General features: G+C 40.2%; 1 protein-coding gene across 5 annotated transcripts in view; it reads right to left on the bottom strand.

The window, feature by feature from the left end:
- The window catches only part of LOC136437827 (AKT-interacting protein homolog A-like), a 32,627-nt gene extending 13,790 nt beyond the window's left edge, over positions 1 to 18,837 (bottom strand). The window contains exons 1-2 of one of the 5 annotated variants that reach the window (XM_066432344.1): positions 18,732 to 18,837; positions 10,951 to 11,082 (exon numbers count right to left, since the gene is read on the bottom strand). In XM_066432344.1, coding sequence (XP_066288441.1) covers positions 10,951 to 10,977 — 27 coding nt within the window. In that variant the 5' untranslated portion in view covers positions 10,978 to 11,082; positions 18,732 to 18,837. Of the gene's footprint in view, positions 1 to 1,974; positions 2,657 to 7,645; positions 7,818 to 10,950; positions 11,083 to 15,456; positions 15,624 to 18,731 lie in introns of those variants that run through there. The other 4 variants (XM_066432343.1, XM_066432342.1, XM_066432341.1 and 1 more) reach the window with 4 other exon arrangements.
- Positions 18,838 to 20,039: the final 1,202 nt, after the last annotated feature.

The following is a 20,039-nucleotide window of genomic DNA, read 5'->3' as shown; positions in this document are numbered from 1 at the left end:
TATCCTGATGACCAGTTGTGCTGGAAATCACCCATGGCATGACCAACGTTTTTTCCACATGTTTACCAGTGGTAGCCTGGTCATCATACTGTGCAGTGAGCCTAGGCCCTTATACAGATATACCCCTCAGCAAAGATCGCTTCCTTGCATAGGATATCTGGACATACACCGCTATACTAGGTGGTACCAGGCTAATTGTAATACCAGGGCAATGTAAAATTTCCTTTTCTGGTTTGTATTCACAGTTGACTCTTATTAATGTTGACATATCTCCTAACTAACAGCTGGCCCTGGTTCATTCCTAGACATATGATCAGCATGTCTGAACATTTCTGAGCCTCGAAAAATTAATGGGATGACCTGATGATGATATCATCTCACTTAATTAGATCAAATACATGTACCTCCCTATTTTTCAAAAGAGAGAAAAATAATTGTAATACCTTCTTTTTTATGCGAAGGGACAAAATTTGATATGAGCTTGATTTTGGCATGTTTACTGGTTTTGCTATGAACTTTTAAAATCTATACAGGCCAGCATATAATGATGATACAGATCAGCAAATCTGCCACAATGTGTTTTGCTGAGATAAAGCCATCCTAGCACAGTTGAAATGTGTCCCTGTCAAATGAAAATTAAAGTACATTTGCAGTACTGAAATTGAAATTGCAACCACCTTTTACTACATGTATGGGTTTCAAACTTTATAGTTTTATACTTATAGTAAGAATCACACATTTTTGAATAGAATAAAATAGGCCACTGTCAACATAGGACATAGAAGTATTAATCATGTATGAATGATGAATTTGAATAAGGATGAACCTAGGTTTGCTGTGCAGGTCAAGTATGGCCAACAAGGTCAGAAGTTCCAAAGCGTAGATACTAGGGACCACTTAATAAAGTGATTAATGAGGCTTTAAGTCCCCATCTGATAAGAGACCAGGGAAAAGAGATTGAAGCACAACCCAACCTTTGTTCGTTTTTGCCTTGGTTAAGGTCTCATTCATGAGTTTTTCCGCCCCATAGGCTTACATGTTATAAAACGTGTTTTACATGGGCGCGTTCGTAATGAAGCTATAGGAAATGCACCGATGTCATTCATTCTCTGTTGAGCTCATCTACCCTAGATCATTTGAAAAAATTGCCAACTACCTGAGTTGGCATACAATACCTTTTTATGACAATTAAAAACGGCACTTAGCTAGACCCCCTAAATAGGCACTTTCCAGCTGAAAGTGATCGACCGAATTACCGCCAATGTCCGGCTGTGGACGTCCGACCTCGCGCGCGGCTGCCGAACTTTAGCTGTTAATTTCTTCCGTTACAAACAAGCTTTCATCAGTTTGACGCTTGATATCAGCTGGCCTAGCTAAAAGGGATTTTTACACCGATATAGACACATGTACATGCAGCCGTTCATTTTTTGGGGCAACGGACTCTTTTAGGGTACCCACTCGGAGTAATACATAAATGAGACCTTAAGAGGGACTCTGTCTATAGTTCAAGTTCCAGATGTGGTCCCAGCACAATGCTGTGTCATTCATTGGTTACAGTCTGATGTATCATTTTCTGCACTTGCCCTGTCACTTGGCACTGTGTCACAGTTTAAACCTCTCAAAGTCTCACTGCTACCTAATCCCATAGCCTATGAACTAGCTATCAAATGGCTTCATTCCTAACTAGGAGCAAGCTAACAATAATGCTGAGAAAGAAGCATGCATGTCGTTCTTCCTGTGCAGTTTTTAAAAACCAAACTGCCTTTTCAAGTTTTAACAGGACCTTAAATAACCAATGGAAATATCAACCATAGGATCGGAATTGTGCACCTTCTTCAAACTTCAAAACGAGAAATCAAATCAATCCCTGACATTCACACAGAGCGTTCCCTGACAATATACGAAATACCAGACTCAACATGTCACCAAAATGGTTGGGAGGAAAAAAGAAGAACAAGATCGCTGTCTGCTTACTGCTTTCTTGAGCTCCAGGAGGAAGGAGTCATGACTTGGGGCACGTCTCAGCTTGAACAAGTCTTTCTGGAACTTTTTCAAGACAAGACGTTTGTACATAATTTCCGCAAGATGTCCGTGGTACCCTGGCGCCATGGGGTGAGCTAGGCTGTCAGGAGTCGTCGTTGTCATACTGACTTCTTGGTTATCCTTCTGTGATCAGGGAAATCTTGGGTAGAAGACACAAACCACACAGTTCACGCAAAGTTCACATCATCAAGCACTGGCGAGATGCGCTTGTTCTGCTCTGCTTGACCCACTTGTGGGTATACTGTTACTTCCAGTTCTTCCACTGGAGAGTTCACTTCAGTTCCACACAGGTACATGTAGCTGCGAATTGTGTTGAGTCGTGTTCCACTCTTGACTTGGTATCTGCATAGAACTCCTTGTCTCAGCATTATTTCCATCCGCAGCATACAAGTGCAGAAGAGAAAAATTCTGCAGCAAGTTAATCGCTTCCTCTCCAGGACCACACAGTTGGGAGAAAATAATGTAAACTCAGGAGCGACTCTTGGGACCACCAGCCATCACTCTCCTCCAGATAAAACTAACTAACTTTTCTTCTTATCTTCTAAAAGAAGCCTTGAAGGGAAAACAAGCTGTCTGCAGCCTTGGCACTGTTTTCTGTTGTCGGTTCAACACCTTTGCACACGAGGCTCAACGCTGCACTCCTGTCCTCAAGTGCACAGCGACAACAAAGCCTCTTGCCAGTCAGCCTGCTGATCCTCTTGTGCTCCTTCAACACAGCCAGGCGCTGTAGACTCCCCAGTCAATTACTACCCTTGTGTTGACCTTTCAACTCCAGGGGAGGAACACAATTCTCAGGGGGCACAGCAGCAAATGAAGGGATAAACTGTTGTTACCATCTACACAAGAGGAAGAGGTGTTAGCCAAAAGGTGAAAATAATTTAGAACACACTGTCACAGGTAAAGCAGTATTTTGAGGGAGAAGGACAAATGGAGTATTAAATGTTGCGGCAAGGGAAGTGGTGCCAATCAAAGTCATAGAGATAGGGGAAAGTGAACCCCTTATCCCACAGGAAGTGAGGGATAGGTTATCGTGGCCAAGAAAGAACAGAGAGAGATTGTTAATCTTGCGCAGACACCTTTGAGTTACCACAAGTGGACTGTATCTTATTGACACAATTTGTGTTGTTCTTTTGCAGACTGGGAGAACAATACTGGCACCTACTTAGGGCCAATTTACACACAGCTTGTCTAGATATCTGGACTGCAGATATCTGCCAGGCCACAGCTTTTTTCTGTGTCTAAACAGGAATTTTATGGTCTTAATGAGGGTTTTTTTAGATGTCGGGAAAATTTCAGCCGACCACTCTGAAGCATTCGCCCGACAACTCAGCGGGAGTCCCCGACCGCTCCAGCCGGACGTCTAAACAGAATGTGTCGCGTAGTAGACATCTGGAGGTCGGGGTTCACGCTAGTTTGCATATTTGGCGGGCGATAAAGCGGGAAAACTTCTAAGCATCAAGGACCATTTGTTCTCAAACGGACGACGGACTTCTTTCGTGATGCCAGATCGTTCGGTGGATCGGCCCTCCCCCCTCCGCCACGACAAGGGCAGCGAGTAGGAACGCAGCGTTGATTCTGACCGGTCGCTGTCGTCTTCCCCGGTACCTCAAACGCCTCTTACGCTCAACCCTTGCTTGCTGCCTCATGTTTAGCCACACGCGAGTCAGATAAAGAAAGAATACCATATTCATCATGACGAAAAACACAGGCGGTTCTCCCGCCATTTTGAAACGCGCGCTAAAGGTTAAATAGGGTCACGAGTGCAATCAGCGCGCTGCGTGAGTCCTGCGGTACTTCCTGTCGGTGTGTATAAATGCGTCCAGATATCTAAGGCTCAGATGTCGGCGGATTTTTAGATATCTGAAAAAACTCTGTATAAATTGGGCCTTAGCGGGGAGTTTGGGGGCAAAAGAGAGGCTTCATAATTCAGCTTCTGTTGTGGCTGTCTTTAGCAGTGCTAACCAGGATGGTGTCACTTTTCATTCAACAAAGACGTTTTGAATAGATGTGCAAGGACCACTAATCAAGGCACAGTATGAGACAGTAAAAGAACAGTAATTCGTCGCTGCATGTTGTACACACAAAAAGAAATACTGGCAACAAAGCATTTTCCCATCATGTGAACATCATTCTATGCAGTACACGACTTATCACATGTGTACAGACTGCTGATCACCAACAGTCATTACTTAAAAAATTCCCACTGCTATAATTGTTACAATAACAAATTCTACAGTTTAATACCTGTCATACGGACTGTCACTGTTTGCATTTAGCCATTTTTAAGTAGAAACTGTAATGGCAAATATTGCTATATTTTATCTATCATCCATTTTTGTCAATAAAGGAAGCAACATGGTAAAGAAGCTGATCTTTATCTTGTAGTCAAATTGAATCATATTTTATTTTTCCATCTGCAGTTGGCATTAACATCAGACAGAAACATTGGACTAAGATTGTGCAGAATCTAACTCTGAGTCTGACCCATTGAGGATGATAATGAAGCTGTTGCTTTGGTGCATTGCTATCCTGGCTAGATTGACATACTATAGTGCACAGTTAGAATATACACAGTTTAGAACCATCACAACTGCGATACACGATTGCATCACTTCTCAATCATGCATGCAAAATCCTATACCAAACTTTTACTGGCGCCTCCTGACAATTGTTTGCGATACTGCAGCACAGGAATACAATTTAAAATTCTAATTCTATTTACCTGCGAACTACATTTGTATGATACAAAGAAAACTCTAATAGAGATGAATAAGGACCTTGTCATTGGTACTGGAGTTGGTTCCATGTACGCCTGTACCAAAATTGTTCACTTTGACAGTACAGGTATCTATAGATTTACAACGGCATTACATCTCATGTGCTCAAAACCAATACATACACAATGTGGAACTGATAAAGAGAGCCCAAAACTTTAGCAATGCATCATAGAAAGAACATTTTAGGTCCATTCACATTCCAGCCATAGAACATCATAAAGAAAAACAGGTCAGACTTGCAACTGTAACTCAAGAGTACCACAATATGATACAACAACTTCTTTTCAAGGGCCATCGAAGCATACAGCTGCTGTATTCAGACTGGGGTGCCTTTGTTGTTATAGATCCTGCATGTCAAAGCATTAGCACATGTACAGTAAAACTTGAAATGACTTTGAGCTCATTCAATAATCGATATTGATATTATTATTCTTATCGTAACAGCCAGATAGCAACCTGGAAAAATCTGTAGCCTGCCTGTTTGTGAAGAAAGGACAGGGGCCTGCACCATGCCATAGATGCCTTACTTACTGAAACAATTTCTATTGCCGTCAGATGTATATTTAAATGGGACTATATGTGGCACTTTGACCATGTCCCAACCTGGCACGTACATACATGTAAACCATAGTGTCGCAGCTGGCACACTTCTATTGAGTTTTGAAAACACAACCGGGTCCTATTCAGTTTCTGGCAGCACATGTACAAGAAAGTGCAAGCAAATTAAGACAATAACTTATAAGATATGAAAGTATATATATAGAATACAACACGGGGTATTCCGTATCACCCGAGGTACCAGCCCGACCGCGGGTCGGATCGCCCGACGGCCGTAGGCTGGAGGGCGATCCGACCCGCGGGAGGGCTGGGACCGAGGGTGATGCGGAATACAACGTGTTGTATTTTATTTATGTCGTACCTTGGCCATACCCACCCGAGAAAACACACATTTCAATGCGGAATGCGCCAGAAGTTGAGGGAGTTTTGTGTCCTCGAACAAGAAACTGCAGCAACATTGATTCCAATCTCCGAATCCGGTATTCGAATTTCCGACGGCGCGCAACCGACGCGTTCGAAATGCATTCGAAATATTCTATGGAAGCCTGTGTGATAACCCTCCCGAACCCTATGTGATCCGGATAGATATCACACGGTCCGGAACACCCGTATCAGGCCCAGGCATGACATAAATTACTGTATCATACATTAAATATGATTCCTGATATATGATTCATGTTGAACATGTACATGTAACATTACGATGTTTATTGCTTTTGGTGTGGGGGGGGGGTGAACTTCCTTTTCATCAATTTGCAGAAAATAAACATGAACCATTTTAAGCCAGTGTTAATTACGCAGTGGGAGCCACTCCAAAAACATATGCATGACCCACAAGGACATAGTAGAACTTAATAGTACTAGTAAAAGTACAAAGTAGTAATACACATAGTAGTAATATACATACAAATGTAGTAGTAATACATATACAAGCAGTAATACACATAGTAGTAATTATTATAATACACATACACATGTAGTTGTAATACACATTGCAGATGGGAACTACTTTTTCCCTATTTATGGATGGCCTCCTGCTCCTAGTTGGAGTTGGTCATGGGTGAACGTCAGCAGCAGTTTAGAATGGGGGCAGGTCAGGGGTCAAGAACTAGAGCATGAATATCACTGTCACTGTGTCAGTCATGGTAAACATCTATATCCAACTGGTGAGGTACCAGTGGTTTACAGACCAAAAGGACATTGTCTGACGTCTACAGTACAGACAGGTCCATAGCGCTTTGTTACTACATTTAGTATACAGTGGGAATAAAAACAAAGTGAAAAGTGAAAAGCACTAGTAAAAAAATTAACTTATGTGCCCTGTGTATAATTGGTAGCTATGCTCATAACTTTTCATCCCCATTGGCTTTGCCATAACTACATAAGTTACAGCAATACTGCCCACCTGATAACAAAATCATTACTTTTTCAAAGGCCTAGAATAAATCTAGACCCTGTGACAGTTTGGGTAGGATACAGCCAGTATATCTCGGTTTATGTACTAGTTCGAACACATCAATCAATTTCATAGACTAAAAATGGCGCTTGTCAGTTTAAAATGAGGCCAGGTCAAAACAAGGTGAAATGTTAATCTTCAGTAACATCAACCAGCTTTCATGAAAAGTCAATTCAATTTTCCCATTTCCATCTGAGCCTCTTTAAACTTTCTTCCTGTCAACATTGTCGCCTGTCTGATCTATCTTTTGAACAGGTGCAGTCTAGCCTTTATAAACAGTGTCTAAAGCTACAGGTGGTAGGGGGGTGCAGGCAGGGTGGTACAGTCTGGGCAAGTGTTTTAGGTCTGCTAGAAGAAATTTCGGACTGATGTAAAGTTACCATCTTTTAAGATGGTAAGTCTTTGTATACAGACAAGTCTTATTCATAGAAAGATTTAAAAAAGGTTCTATGAACAAGACTTATTTGTATAAAAGACTTGTCATAATCAATCAAGCAATCCAGTATATGAACTGATGAAACAATCCATTTTATGTAAAGTATTGCACTAAATGTAGTTTATTCTATAGGATGTCCTGTTAGGGACATAGGCTGTAACTATATGTTTATGTGCAAAATCTACACTACCGACAACTTTTGTGACTAAAACTCATCAATTCTTCAGTAGAGCATTTGCCATATGATTATGACACTATTATGTACACATATTTACCACCTAACTTTGCTATACCAAAAAGCACTTGGTCCCAAATGCAATGTACATAAACACAAACGTATGTGTTGAACTACATGTACATGTATATGTAGTATACCTTGTGTGGCTGGAGGTGGGCACTTCTTCTCCCACTGGGTAGAATGGTCACCTGGAGGGTCCTAAACATGGTGACAGGTACCGAGCACAAATGTACGTCCTACATACACGTACATGTAGGGGTCTGACAGCTGTCTGCACACTTTGGCCAATCAATGCTGACGAGTTACAATATAAAACGACCAATGTAGGACTCCTTACTGTTACAGTCACAAGCTTTCTCCAGGCACCACTGTTAGAAGAATGTTTTGAAGACCATCACAACGATTGGGTTGGTACCTTCCCTGCATGTGCCTCAAGAGTGGAATCTATGGTGGATTAACAGTGCAATCCAAAACCTCCCACCGCTTGACCTAATGTCCTGGTCCCTCTTCTGGCTCAATTGCATATTCGGTTCCAATGGTGTCAATAGGTGTAACAATTTTGACAACAGGAAAAAACATCAAGTATCTCCTAGGCCCACAGACAAAGGATATTTCAGATTTGGAACATCTTCTGTTGTCAGAACAGGTTATATGACTGTAGCTAATTTACATGTCAATGAGGTCTTCATCTGTTTACCACTTGTTAAATAATTTGGAAAATTGGTACAATTGTGTCTTGGCTTTTGCCCTACATAGAAGTTGAATAATCAGTACAGACTTTTCTGACGTTACACTGACCAGAAATTTACCTGTTGAATCGACAGTGCAGAGCAGTTACTGGTATTCCAGAGTTATAATGAGATATTATACATCAGCCCTGGTCCAAGAGGGTGTTACCATTAGCACAAGAGTTTGACAGATGACATCACTTACAAATTAAAGCACACCGTATCAATTATGGGGTAATTACATGGGGTACAGTCCTACTAGCATTGGGGTACAAGAAAGAGCACTAGACTATGCATTATCACTGTCCAATTGCTATGACAGGAGCAAAATATTGATCACAAATACATGTCAAGGCTATACATATGTATAATATTGGAACGATTCTTTGCTGTTCCCAAAACTAAACAGCTTGAGGACAACCTCACACCTTCTTGTTCAAGTAAAAGGCTGGGAAGTTGTGGAACACAAGAAGACTTTGTCAACCTAGGCCTGTCATTAACAAGAATACAGCCTTTCTAATGCCACCTTGTGGCTTCACAGCTAATTATAGGCCATTGTTATGTAGGAGGTTACAAAAGAAAGTCCTATAATCAATCTGAGGTACATCATGAGTTTTGTCAATCAATATTCTATTTGCTGGCTTCTACCGTAAACATCACAACTGTGGTGCATTCCTGAGCATAGAGAAGATTAATATTTTCAAGCGTACAGTTTTCCCGGCTAATTTTCTACTGTCAAACTCATCTCGCCTGCGAACAGGCGCTGGCATTTCCATGAAATATTGTGTTGTTACTAGACTTTTTAAACTGCAAATTCTATACTTTCTTAAAATTTTGAAACCGCAAACGTACCATATACATTTGTACTGTATGACCTATTTTGGCCTAACCTTCTTACAGTTATCACACTTTAAAAAAAAAATTTTTTAAGTGTACAACTTTCCTACAGTACAGTCGGGAGTATTGAGCCAATGATATCGTACGGCTGTGAATAATTATTTTTTCTACATGTCTAATACCAAGTCTAATACATGTCTAATACCAAGTAATACAGAGTTGTGGACTCATCAGCCCTGTCTAGGACCACATTCTTGCCAGAACACCACCATAAGACAAAGAGGAGTGGAGTCTATTCAGGCTCAGAGGACATTAGCCAGGGAGTTAGCCAGGTACATTTTGTACATACCACTAAGCTTGAGCATGAAGAACCTTATTTTCTAACCTGATGAAGTTATTCAAGGAATCAAGCCAGGCAGCTGATTGATTGACATGTCCAGCTGACAGCTGTTTGTTTACAGTGGGCTCATTATTTATAGCTTACTGTAATGGTGCTAATCCTGTCTAATGACACTCCTTCCCTTTATGAAGAGAAAACACTTCACAAAATCATGTTTATACTGTAAGGGAGAAGACAGGATGTCATGATGTCATATCTGATTTGAAGGATTGACAATTTGGTCTGTCTGAAACTTTGTGTCAGCACATTATGATTATATCTACACATGTACATGTACATGTAGTTAGTATTCAGGATATGCTTAGTAACATGTACATATCAATGTTTTACTTTGTAAATGTATATGTTTGAGTATCCTTGGCAATATCATCATGGGTCACTGATGGTATCAGAATGCACCAATGGTGTATTGTTTGGAGGGGGTCTGCATATGTAGAGGTCCTGGCTAGAGGACCAACTACAGTATGCTTTACATCACAGCTCAATAACTTCCCTATGTATTAACCAATCAGCACCACTTTTAGAATAGATTACCAAAATCACGAAGGCTGGCTGCAGTGGCATCTACATGTACCTTCTGTTACAATGGTTGTATATTGAGCTGGAATTTCTTGGGACTTTGGTAACTTGAGCCCAATTATGCAACACAAATTGCTTTTGCCAATGGGCGAAGCAAACATAAATTGTTTTTGCCAAAGCACTTAACTGCCCATAATGCATAAGATACATCATCACTGGAGGTGACTTTCGTAGTTGGTCACAGAGACCATTCAAGCAGCATGATGATTTTTTTTACTGACCTATGGTCTTAACAGGCTCAGTAATATTGATTTCAAAGATTTTCTCTAGCAATAGATGGCTTGACAATGATGTAGTCTTCTTATACATTGTACAGAAATTATCATTACTCTCCACCCCAAAAAATATGGGAAATATGCTGGAACTAGCCAGATTAAATGGTGGCCGTCCAAACAATAGGTCAGACTGTCCTCGGACTCTAATAACATGGCTAACACTATCAACTGACAAGAGCTTGTGCCCACAGTTACCATGGGTTGATGCCATGTTTCCAGTTAACACTTTCTTTGTTTCCCACTAATTTTCTGTGACTCCATACTGACCTTTCTTTGGCACTTCAACTTCTTTAACATGGTTCCCCTAGCTAGCTAGAGGGCTATGTATGCCCACAAACTCTGCGGAGATGAACTGTTACTTACGGCCCTGAACAGAGTAGACTATGGTGGTATCCATCCCCACTGCTAGTAGAATAGGGTAGATACCAGGCTAGTACTATACATCTGCTTGGAGATGTAGAAAGAGAAGAAGTACCTTTCTAGGACTTGTGTTGGACACGTTGCAATGCATTGTGCGGTAAGACTCCCATGATTGCGACAGTGTACCCTAAAACTATTCTAGTGTTTGTCTAATATCTATCGGACAAGAAGTGGAGTTCTTTTTGGAACTAGTGAAGAAGTACCTTTCTAGGCTTTGTGCTGGAAGACATGTTGCATGATAAGGCTGCCACGATCCCTGCAGCGACAGTGACGTAAGGTGCTGTCTGCAGTCTCTGGGCTCCTCAGTGCGCCAGCTGATGTCTGACACTCCTGTCCTGTGGTCAAACAGATCAATATTGTCAGGGTGGAAAATGCTTCTTTCTCTTATCAGCACGTTCATCTGTGCTTGTAGATAACATGATTCAAATCTGTATCTGTAGCAGTGATGTTCGTCCATCTGTAGCAGTATAGCCAGTATGACCGCCCTTCGGCGTAACATACCAGGTTCGCAGGCACGCAGCATGACAGCAGCTGGTTATATTACACTGAATGGCCTGTGTAAAATATAAGCTTTCAACCTAACATACTACCTATTGGCATCTAAAAACAGAAATTAGAGCAGAAAAAGGTGTATAAATCTGCAGGTAAAAATACCATTCTGGCCATGGCAACCTGATTTGAGAAAAATCTGATTGAATACAAGGAAAATTCTGTACAACTTTTGAAAGCAATCTTCTACCCTCTTTAGGAATACTGCCACCATTGTATGAAATTAAGACACTGGCTTGTCCAGAAATGTGTGCCAGTGAGTCAGTATAATCAATTGTAGACCTAAATGTTGTCAGAATTTTACCTGTTATTTTCTCGAATCGTAAGTAGAATCCTACATTTCTTTCCTCCGACTTCTGTTTTCCCCGCCAATTACAGTTTACAGCTCTGAATACAATGAAACAGTAAACTTCAAACATATGGCAATGTATGGTTTAACCAGACCTGGATTTAACTATGTGTCTATATGCAAATTACACAATTTCCATTTCAAAGTCATTCATCAACCAGGCTGGAGCAATACTGGCAAAATTGCATATTTCTATCTCATAGTATTTTGTCATCTCAGATGCAAACATTAAAGCCATCCATAATTTAGACTACGGTATGTGTTAAGTCACTTAGCTTTAAGGGGCTGCAAAGCACTGATTGTACATGCTCGCAAATGGAGACCAGAGAGAAACCCCGTGTTTGGTCAAAATGGTCTACATACACACAAGGTATACTGTAAACAGTGTAATTCTTGAAATGTTTTGCAGCGGTTTTATTTCCGCGGTGCATGTCCAACACATTACTACTGTAGAATTGTTTCAATTACAAATTTGAAACACTGTGAAAATCCTCTTTCTCCTCCTTCTGCAAAATTAAGTCCTTGAAAAATCAATGGATTTACAGTACGGAAGCCATATATGTACATATACAAATTTTGAAATTCCTCATTATCTTGCATGATGCAAAGTGACAGATGCCATACAAATAAAGATAAATCTGTCCTTTGGCAATACCCATGAGACCAGTCTACAGACTGGACATTGAACCACAAATTCACAATGGACGATGATAATATCACAATGCCTTTGTTATCTCCATGAAAAATGGAGATATTGTTTTTGGCGTGTCTGTGTGTGTGTGTTTGTGTTTGTGTTTCCGGACTATTGTAGGCAGCATAACTCAAGAACCTCTGGATGGATTACAATGATATTTGGTATGTGGGCGGGTGTTGTGAGGCCGAAATTCAAGGTCGATTTTGGGCCCCCTGGTATGTGACCTTGGTACTGCAGCAGAATTTCCGTTTTTGTATCTTTTGACCTGGATGTGCTGTGGTCTTGATTTTTGGGTGACAGATAGCTTGTGATGTAATTAAGAAATGGTGTAGGTTTTGGCCCCATAGCAGCAGGAGCGTTATTGTGAAAATCTTATAAGGAGAATAACTGAACAAAGGAACAACGGATTTCTATGATATTTAGTATGCAGGTAGCTTAGACAGAGATGTACACAATGAAGTGCAAATTATGCTAATTGGGAATTAATTTGCATAGATAATGAGGAAATTCTATATTTGCAGTGTTTTCCATTATAAGACTCAAATACCTGTGACATATGTAGTTTATTGAAAGTGGAGCATCAACACATACCAATTATGCAAATAAATTCCTAATTTGCATAATTAATGCAAAAACACCCAAATTCATCAAATTGGAAAATTATAGCACTGTCAATATTGCAACATGTGTAAGTAAGATAAAGGTGTTTATGATTAAGCATATATTATGTAAATGAGTAAGTCATTTGCATAAATAGAATTGTTCATGGAGATATGAGGTCGCGGAACTCTTGTTTATATATGTATTACAAAATTCCGGGAGATCTTATGGCACATGCCCGGGGGTGTAAACAACTTCACAGTGTCATGATGTTTCCTTGCATGAGTATATAGAGATAACATATTGATTAAGCCAGGGATATAGCAGATGTAGACTACTTATATATATGAATATTCAAAGATAGGTTAAGCACATAGCCATGTTCTCTACACTACTGCACACTACCTCCTACTGTGTCCTACATATACATAGCAAATCAGGGCAAAGGGCACCGACTGTATAATCAGCTTTGACATGAAGCTACTGATGTCTACCCATTAAGCTACAGCCCACAGACAGTGCAAAAGAAAAACTAAGTAACTATATCATGATTGGTGATTTAACTTCATAATGATGTATGTTTTGGAAGGTTGACCTGGTACCCTACTATCTCAGTCTGCCATTTGACCTTTGCCCGTTGCCTCAGTTAAATTTCATAACCCTGGCCATTTATTGTTTCTGTAGACAATGAAACAAAAAAGCTCTTTGCTAAATTTTAATAAGACTATAGGTTGTATCCTGACCTTTTCAGCTCTGACCATTTTGATAAATGGTTGCAAAACTGCACAAACTGACCCTAGGACTAGTTGACCCTCACTGACCTATCATGTAGATGTATCAGTTAGACTTGTTTGGTGGGTCTTTTGGAATCTACAATTTACATGTCGCTCTCTAGTGATCCCCTTTTTCTTTTATCTGTTCACAGAAAAACTGTACAAAAGACCCACAAAACAAGCCTGACCAATACATCTGCTTGGAGATTACTATTACCCCAGACTGAATGTTACCATCTACCATCAGATCTGGTGACTTATGCCTGGTTGCCTATCCAGGTCACAAAAACAAAGCAGATCACTGGACTTCAATCCAATAGGTGGGGTCTATAATACCCAAAGGAATTTGAATAACTGGTGTCTTCAAATGCTTTGTTTGCTGGCAATCAAAGTCCAGCTGGGTAAACTTTTAAGACATTATTATTTTTTAGGAATAGCAAACTTATAAACAATAGCATGCCTGGAAATATACTGTCATAAGATCCTCTGGTCTGGCATGGTCGGTTTTGTGTTGTATCATGTGGCTTTTGTATACATCAACATGTGATTAAGAGCCATACAAACATGGTAGAATGGCACAGGTAAAAACCAGGCCAACTTAACTTTATCACTACATACTAGAAATGCTGCTGAGGTTTTGCTGACATTTTTTTAAGAAACTGACCCAATGAACACATTGTACACATGAGGTCATAATGTTAAGGCTCTTTTGGTTGGGAATTTACACTTATTAAGTACATTTGTACATGTATGTCAAATTCATCTTACTCATTGCGGGGAAACATATTACTACTTGAAAATGTCATAATTTAGCATACCGTTAATTAACATATCACAAGTCTCACAGCAAACTCAATTTGGTTGAGGGAGGGAAATATACCACAAATGAATCTTATGTTGTCTACAATAATCAAATCTTCATTGTACTGTTAATGCATGGGATTACAATTGTGAATCAAAACATACAAGTATGTGCAATCAAGGAGGTTTATATATAAAACCTCCTTGGTGCAATCAAAGTCACTCATTGTTGAACATATACATGTACATTGTACCATTTGTAGTTTAGTTATAAAACCGCATTTGTTGCAATTAAACTTTAGCAGCTCCAAAATCTTAACTTCCAAGTGGATTTCTGTTCAATGACTGTGGTCTTCGTAGCGATACAATTAAGTCGTTGGTAGTTTTGAACGTTTGTATCAATTTTAAAAGATTACTAGTACATCAGGCTGATCAGGGGGTAATGAACTTGCACAGCAACGTTTCCAAAAACGTTCAGATTACCTCTGATTCAAGAAAGATTGGAATAACGTGATTAGTGTATTTTCTTACTCCCTGTGATGTTGATACAGGACTTGTGGTTGTCACAAGGCTTCAGTTTACACTGCGTGACAAGAAACTCGTATTTCCAGCCGGATTTTTTGTTGTGAGAGTTGGCAGTGTCAACAAGTGACCCTCAATTATATGTGCAAGAGTCACGTACACACTAGCTGCACATCATGGTATCACTACACGACCCTAGACGGCACGACCTACGGTCAATGTAAGTTTTAATAGTAGAATTATAGTGTTAAAAGTTCCAAAGTATCCGTCTAATATAGTCGCCGGGTGCCCAACCCACCCTGCGAGACAACTCCCCTCACAGGAACGGGGGTCGAATACGACGATCTTATGTCCCGATTTTACAGTGATTCTCTCCCCTAACCTACCCTAGCGGATGATACTTTAGATTTCTAAGACCTACCTTGTCTTGTGATAGCCACGGGCTCCGTAAAGCAGACTCAGAACGCTTCAAATCGGCGGAGTTTTGGGAGAGAAGAGTGTCAGACACATCATTTGACGTCCGCCATTTTGGACCCACTTCAGCAGTGCATGCTGGGACGAGTTAAAAGTCTGGAGATCAGAACTTTGGCCTCTCAGTGCGGGAAATTCAAACAAACATGTTTATAGGTTTGACAGATGTGAAGCCATTTTTTGTTTCCTTTGTGTGCACGGGTGAGGCCAAGTCTAATGTTGGCAAGCCTTGTTGGAACCTTTTACAATGAGCAATTTCAATTAATCATGATTAGCTGGTTATTTATTTGTGAATCTTAATAAGGTTTTCCTCCCTGGTTAAATTGGCTTTTTGACTTTTCATTGTTTTCTCATTAACAGATTAAGAAAGAACTGTAGCTGAACTGAATATTGACGGCTGGTCATGAAAGAATTCTAAATCTGATTTTTTTGGACCAAATGGATGACGTCATCAAAATTATTGCCCTTAATATGATTTTTTTCAAAGCTAAAAGACAGCACTTTGGTTCATAACACTGCAATGAAACTATGGTTTGCATGTGCATAATGATCAAAGCTACAAACGTAGTTTCGCACAAATTGATATCTACTTATCATCTGTAGTTATTAAGAATAATAGTTTTACCTAATTAAAAAAAATCATTTTCTAATAACTATGGCCACTTCATAGATATCAATTTGTGCGAAAGGTAATAAAATTGCTTCGTTTCGCTGTCAGGACGTTTCGTCGTCTAATATAGCCTGATTAAATCGCGCTTATACGTAAGTACTAAATTAATTATCTAATACAGGAAGGGCCCGTTATAGTCACTAGCAGTGGCGTTTGCGTTACAGTTTACACAAGGTAGTTAAGTCGCCGTCAAGCAATGTCAAGAAGATGTCTACGTTAACACCAATGAGGTTTAACAGAGAACCGGCCTCCTTGCTAACGCTAGCTAACTCTACACAACCTCGCCCGACCCTAATTCTTACCCTATCGGTACAATAACCATATACCTAACAGTAGACGTTTAGCTATTAACAGCAATTTGTAGGGACTTAGATCTATGAAATAACTGTAAGATGAGGACGAAAGACACTTGGTCTAGGTAAACCTCAGTTGTGATCGGCCGAAGTTTCAGTTCTTTTGGTTAACCTTGACCTCGAGTTTTGTCCTCATCTTGCGGTTAGTTTTTCTATTAAATACTAGTAGATGGCGTTGGATGGCGTTAAAGTAAAAAATCCCGTATGAGGTAAGATAGCTTCTCCAACCTTATTTTCGAATCATAGTCTTGTCTGGAAACCATTTTTCGTAGGCCCAATTTACACTTGTCCTTTTAACTGTAGTACTACACATGGTAGTCTACTACTGTAGTAGACTACAGCTTCTTTCTGTGTGTAAAAAGAAAACTACTGCAGAAGTCTACTACAACCTCGGGGGTAGTAGTGACTTCGGCGGAGGTTCTGCGAGACTTCGAACTGGGTGTAAAGCGAAACTGTAGCACAGTGGTAGTAGACTTCACTTCGAAGCCAACAACCATGTTCGATCTGACGTGATTCGAACTGATCGCGTGTTCCATTTCGTGTCATCTGCGGTCATTCTCTAGTTTTCTCAGTAAAACCGAGCTGTCAGGCCCTTTTCCTTAGTATTTTCCATCAGATAAAACCCCTACCTTTTCACAAATAAGAAACATGCTGAAATTCCCTCCCGCGATTTTTCAAAGGTCACAATAAGTCACTACAGTTTCGTGACAATCAGGAACAGTGGGGTGTCCTGCTAGGCTTCCTGTGTTGAGTGTAAAGTGGACATGAATCTGAAGTCTTCTACAGTAGTAGACTACCATGTGTAGTACTACAGTTTTATTGAACAAGTGTAAATTGGGCCGTAGACGTTGAAAGCTGCTGGTACGAAGAGACAGATCTGTCCACCTCGATGGCTTTCGAACAGTAAACAGGAGCAAAGATCGAACATGGAGACGTCAATAGAACGTATGACTTGCACGTGACACCGACGGTATATCCAAGCCAACAGTTTGTTTATGTTTGAACTTGGAATGTAACGGTTACATTCGAAGTTCAAACATACACAAACTGTTAGCTTGCACGTTTATCTAATGCAAGTTTTATAGAACCATCTTTATGGACGGGGATAACTGAGGCTAACCCTGATAAGAAACAATCATGCCGCCATGAAAGCTCTTAACTTCATGCTTTGCCGTATGCGACTATGCATCGGTTGCTGTAAGTATATCTATGTTCGCGTCGATTTTATGTCTTTTTACGTCGACCTTCTGAGCGCTAACTCATCACAACGCGAACTTGTTTGGCACATGCACACTGCCCCCCTCCCCCTACGCCTTAAAGCTTCCGTCGCGACTATCCTTAATGTACTTCAGACAAAGTTACATGTTCCACTCACTGTCACATTAAACACGTACTACTAGTGATGACAAGACACACTTCTTCAAGAATGAAATAAATTGAAAAAAAAACACGCAACAATTCACCGGTAACGAATCATACAAACGTACTAAATACTGTCCTAGTAGTACAGGAAATTTCTATAAAAAAATCTACCCCACCAAGCGTTAAAATTGAATCATTATTTACCCTACCGTTGTACAAAAAGTGAATTCTAGGATGTAAAAGATCTACAGCATTTCTACAAAAAACTTTACGCTATACTAGAACAACAAAATATGAAGTTTCTACGGAAAATCTACCTCCTAATTCAGGCGATTTGGTGGAAACATGGCGGCCTTTGATTTACAACATCTACCCAAGCGAAAAAGGGCGTCGGTCTTTGCTTATTCTACCGTCAATTACACAAAAATGGCATAAAGGTTACAAATTCAAGAATATGAAAAATCGAAACACGTTTACAATAAAGTTTACGCTTTACTACAACAAAAACATATCAAATTTGTACGGAAAAATCTAACACTTGACTCTAGCTATTTAGACCAACATTTCACCGAGTTCTGTGTCCTACGGACCCTTGTTTTAACATTTCGAATCATGCTATAATCGGCCCAACGTAGAAACGACATAACCTCTACGAAGTCTATAATGGCCCGCCGTAAATGACACAACATTAGAAGGTCTTAGAAACACACTTGTTCAAGGTCAACCAAAGACCTGAAAATCTGGATGATCACAACTGAAGTTGAAAGGTGCGGTTACATAACCTATGGCGTATAATGTTCAACCACGTCATTACGTATGAGGTAAGATAGCTTCTCCAACCTTATTTCCGAAACATAGTCTTGTCTGGAAACCATTTTTCGTAGACGTTGAAAGCTGCTGTTACGAAGAGACAGATCTGTCCACCGAAGACTGTCGAACAGTAAACAGAAGCAAAGATCGAACGTGGAGACGTCAATAGAACACCTGACTTGTGACGTAACTGACGGCATTTCCAAGCCAACAGTTTGTTTATGTTTGAACTTGGAATGTAACGGTTACATTCGAAGTTTAAACATACACAAACGGAGTGGCTTGTACGTTTATGGTAACCCTGATAAGAAAATGGTGCCGCCATCAAAGCTCTTCACTACATGTTTTGCTGTATGCGACTATGTATCGGTTGCTGTAAGTATATCTATGTTCGCGTCGATTTTACGTAGTACTACGCGTTTTTGACGTCGACCTTCTGAGCGCTAACTCATCTCAACGCGAACTTGTCACCTTGATGCACACTGCCCCCCTCCCCCCACACCTTAAGTTTTCGCCGGGGTTATCCTTAATGTACTTCAGACATAGTTACATGTTACACTCACTGTCACAATAAACACGTACTACTAGTACTAATGATGACAAGACACACTTCTGCTTCAAGAATGAAATGAATATCTATTCATCGGAAAAAAAAATGCAACAGTTCACCGGTAACGAATCATACAATATTCTACATACTGTACTAGTATACAGGAAATTTCTATAGCAAATCTACCCGACCAAGCGGAGACATTCCATCTTTATTTACCCTACCGTTGCACGAAAAGCGAATTCTAGGATGTGAAAAATTTACAGCATTTCTACAAGAAACTTGACGGCATACTAGAACAAAAAAATATATGGTTTCTACGGAAAATCTAACTCTTAATTCGGGCGATTTGGTTAAAACATGGCTGCCTTTGTTTTACAACATCTACCCAAGTGAAAAATGACGTCGGTCTTTGCTTACTCTACCGCCACGAAAATGGCATAAAAGTTACAAATTCAAGAATGTGAAAAACTAAAAAACGTTTACAAGAAAGCTTACGCTTTACTACAACAAAGCCATATCAAATGGTAGCAGGACAGTTCGGCCCATGGTCAGTTCGGCCCCGACGTTTCGGCCCCAGGTCGAAGACGTTTCGGCCCCAGACATTAAACACATTGAACATTACGTCTTAAAACATAGCAAACCCACCTGTGTAACACCTGAAACCGCGTTTCAGAGACCGCGTTTCTTTTGTCAGACAACTTCAACTTGTTGTTTGGCTGAAACGCGCATCGGTAATCAACCTGATTTTCAATCAGAGACCGCGTCGCTTTGTCAGACAACGTCTC

This window comes from Branchiostoma lanceolatum, chromosome 7 (genome assembly GCF_035083965.1).
Source record: "Branchiostoma lanceolatum isolate klBraLanc5 chromosome 7, klBraLanc5.hap2, whole genome shotgun sequence".
Classification (NCBI taxonomy): Eukaryota; Metazoa; Chordata; class Leptocardii; order Amphioxiformes; family Branchiostomatidae; genus Branchiostoma; species Branchiostoma lanceolatum.
This window is presented reverse-complemented; position numbering and strand designations above follow the sequence as displayed.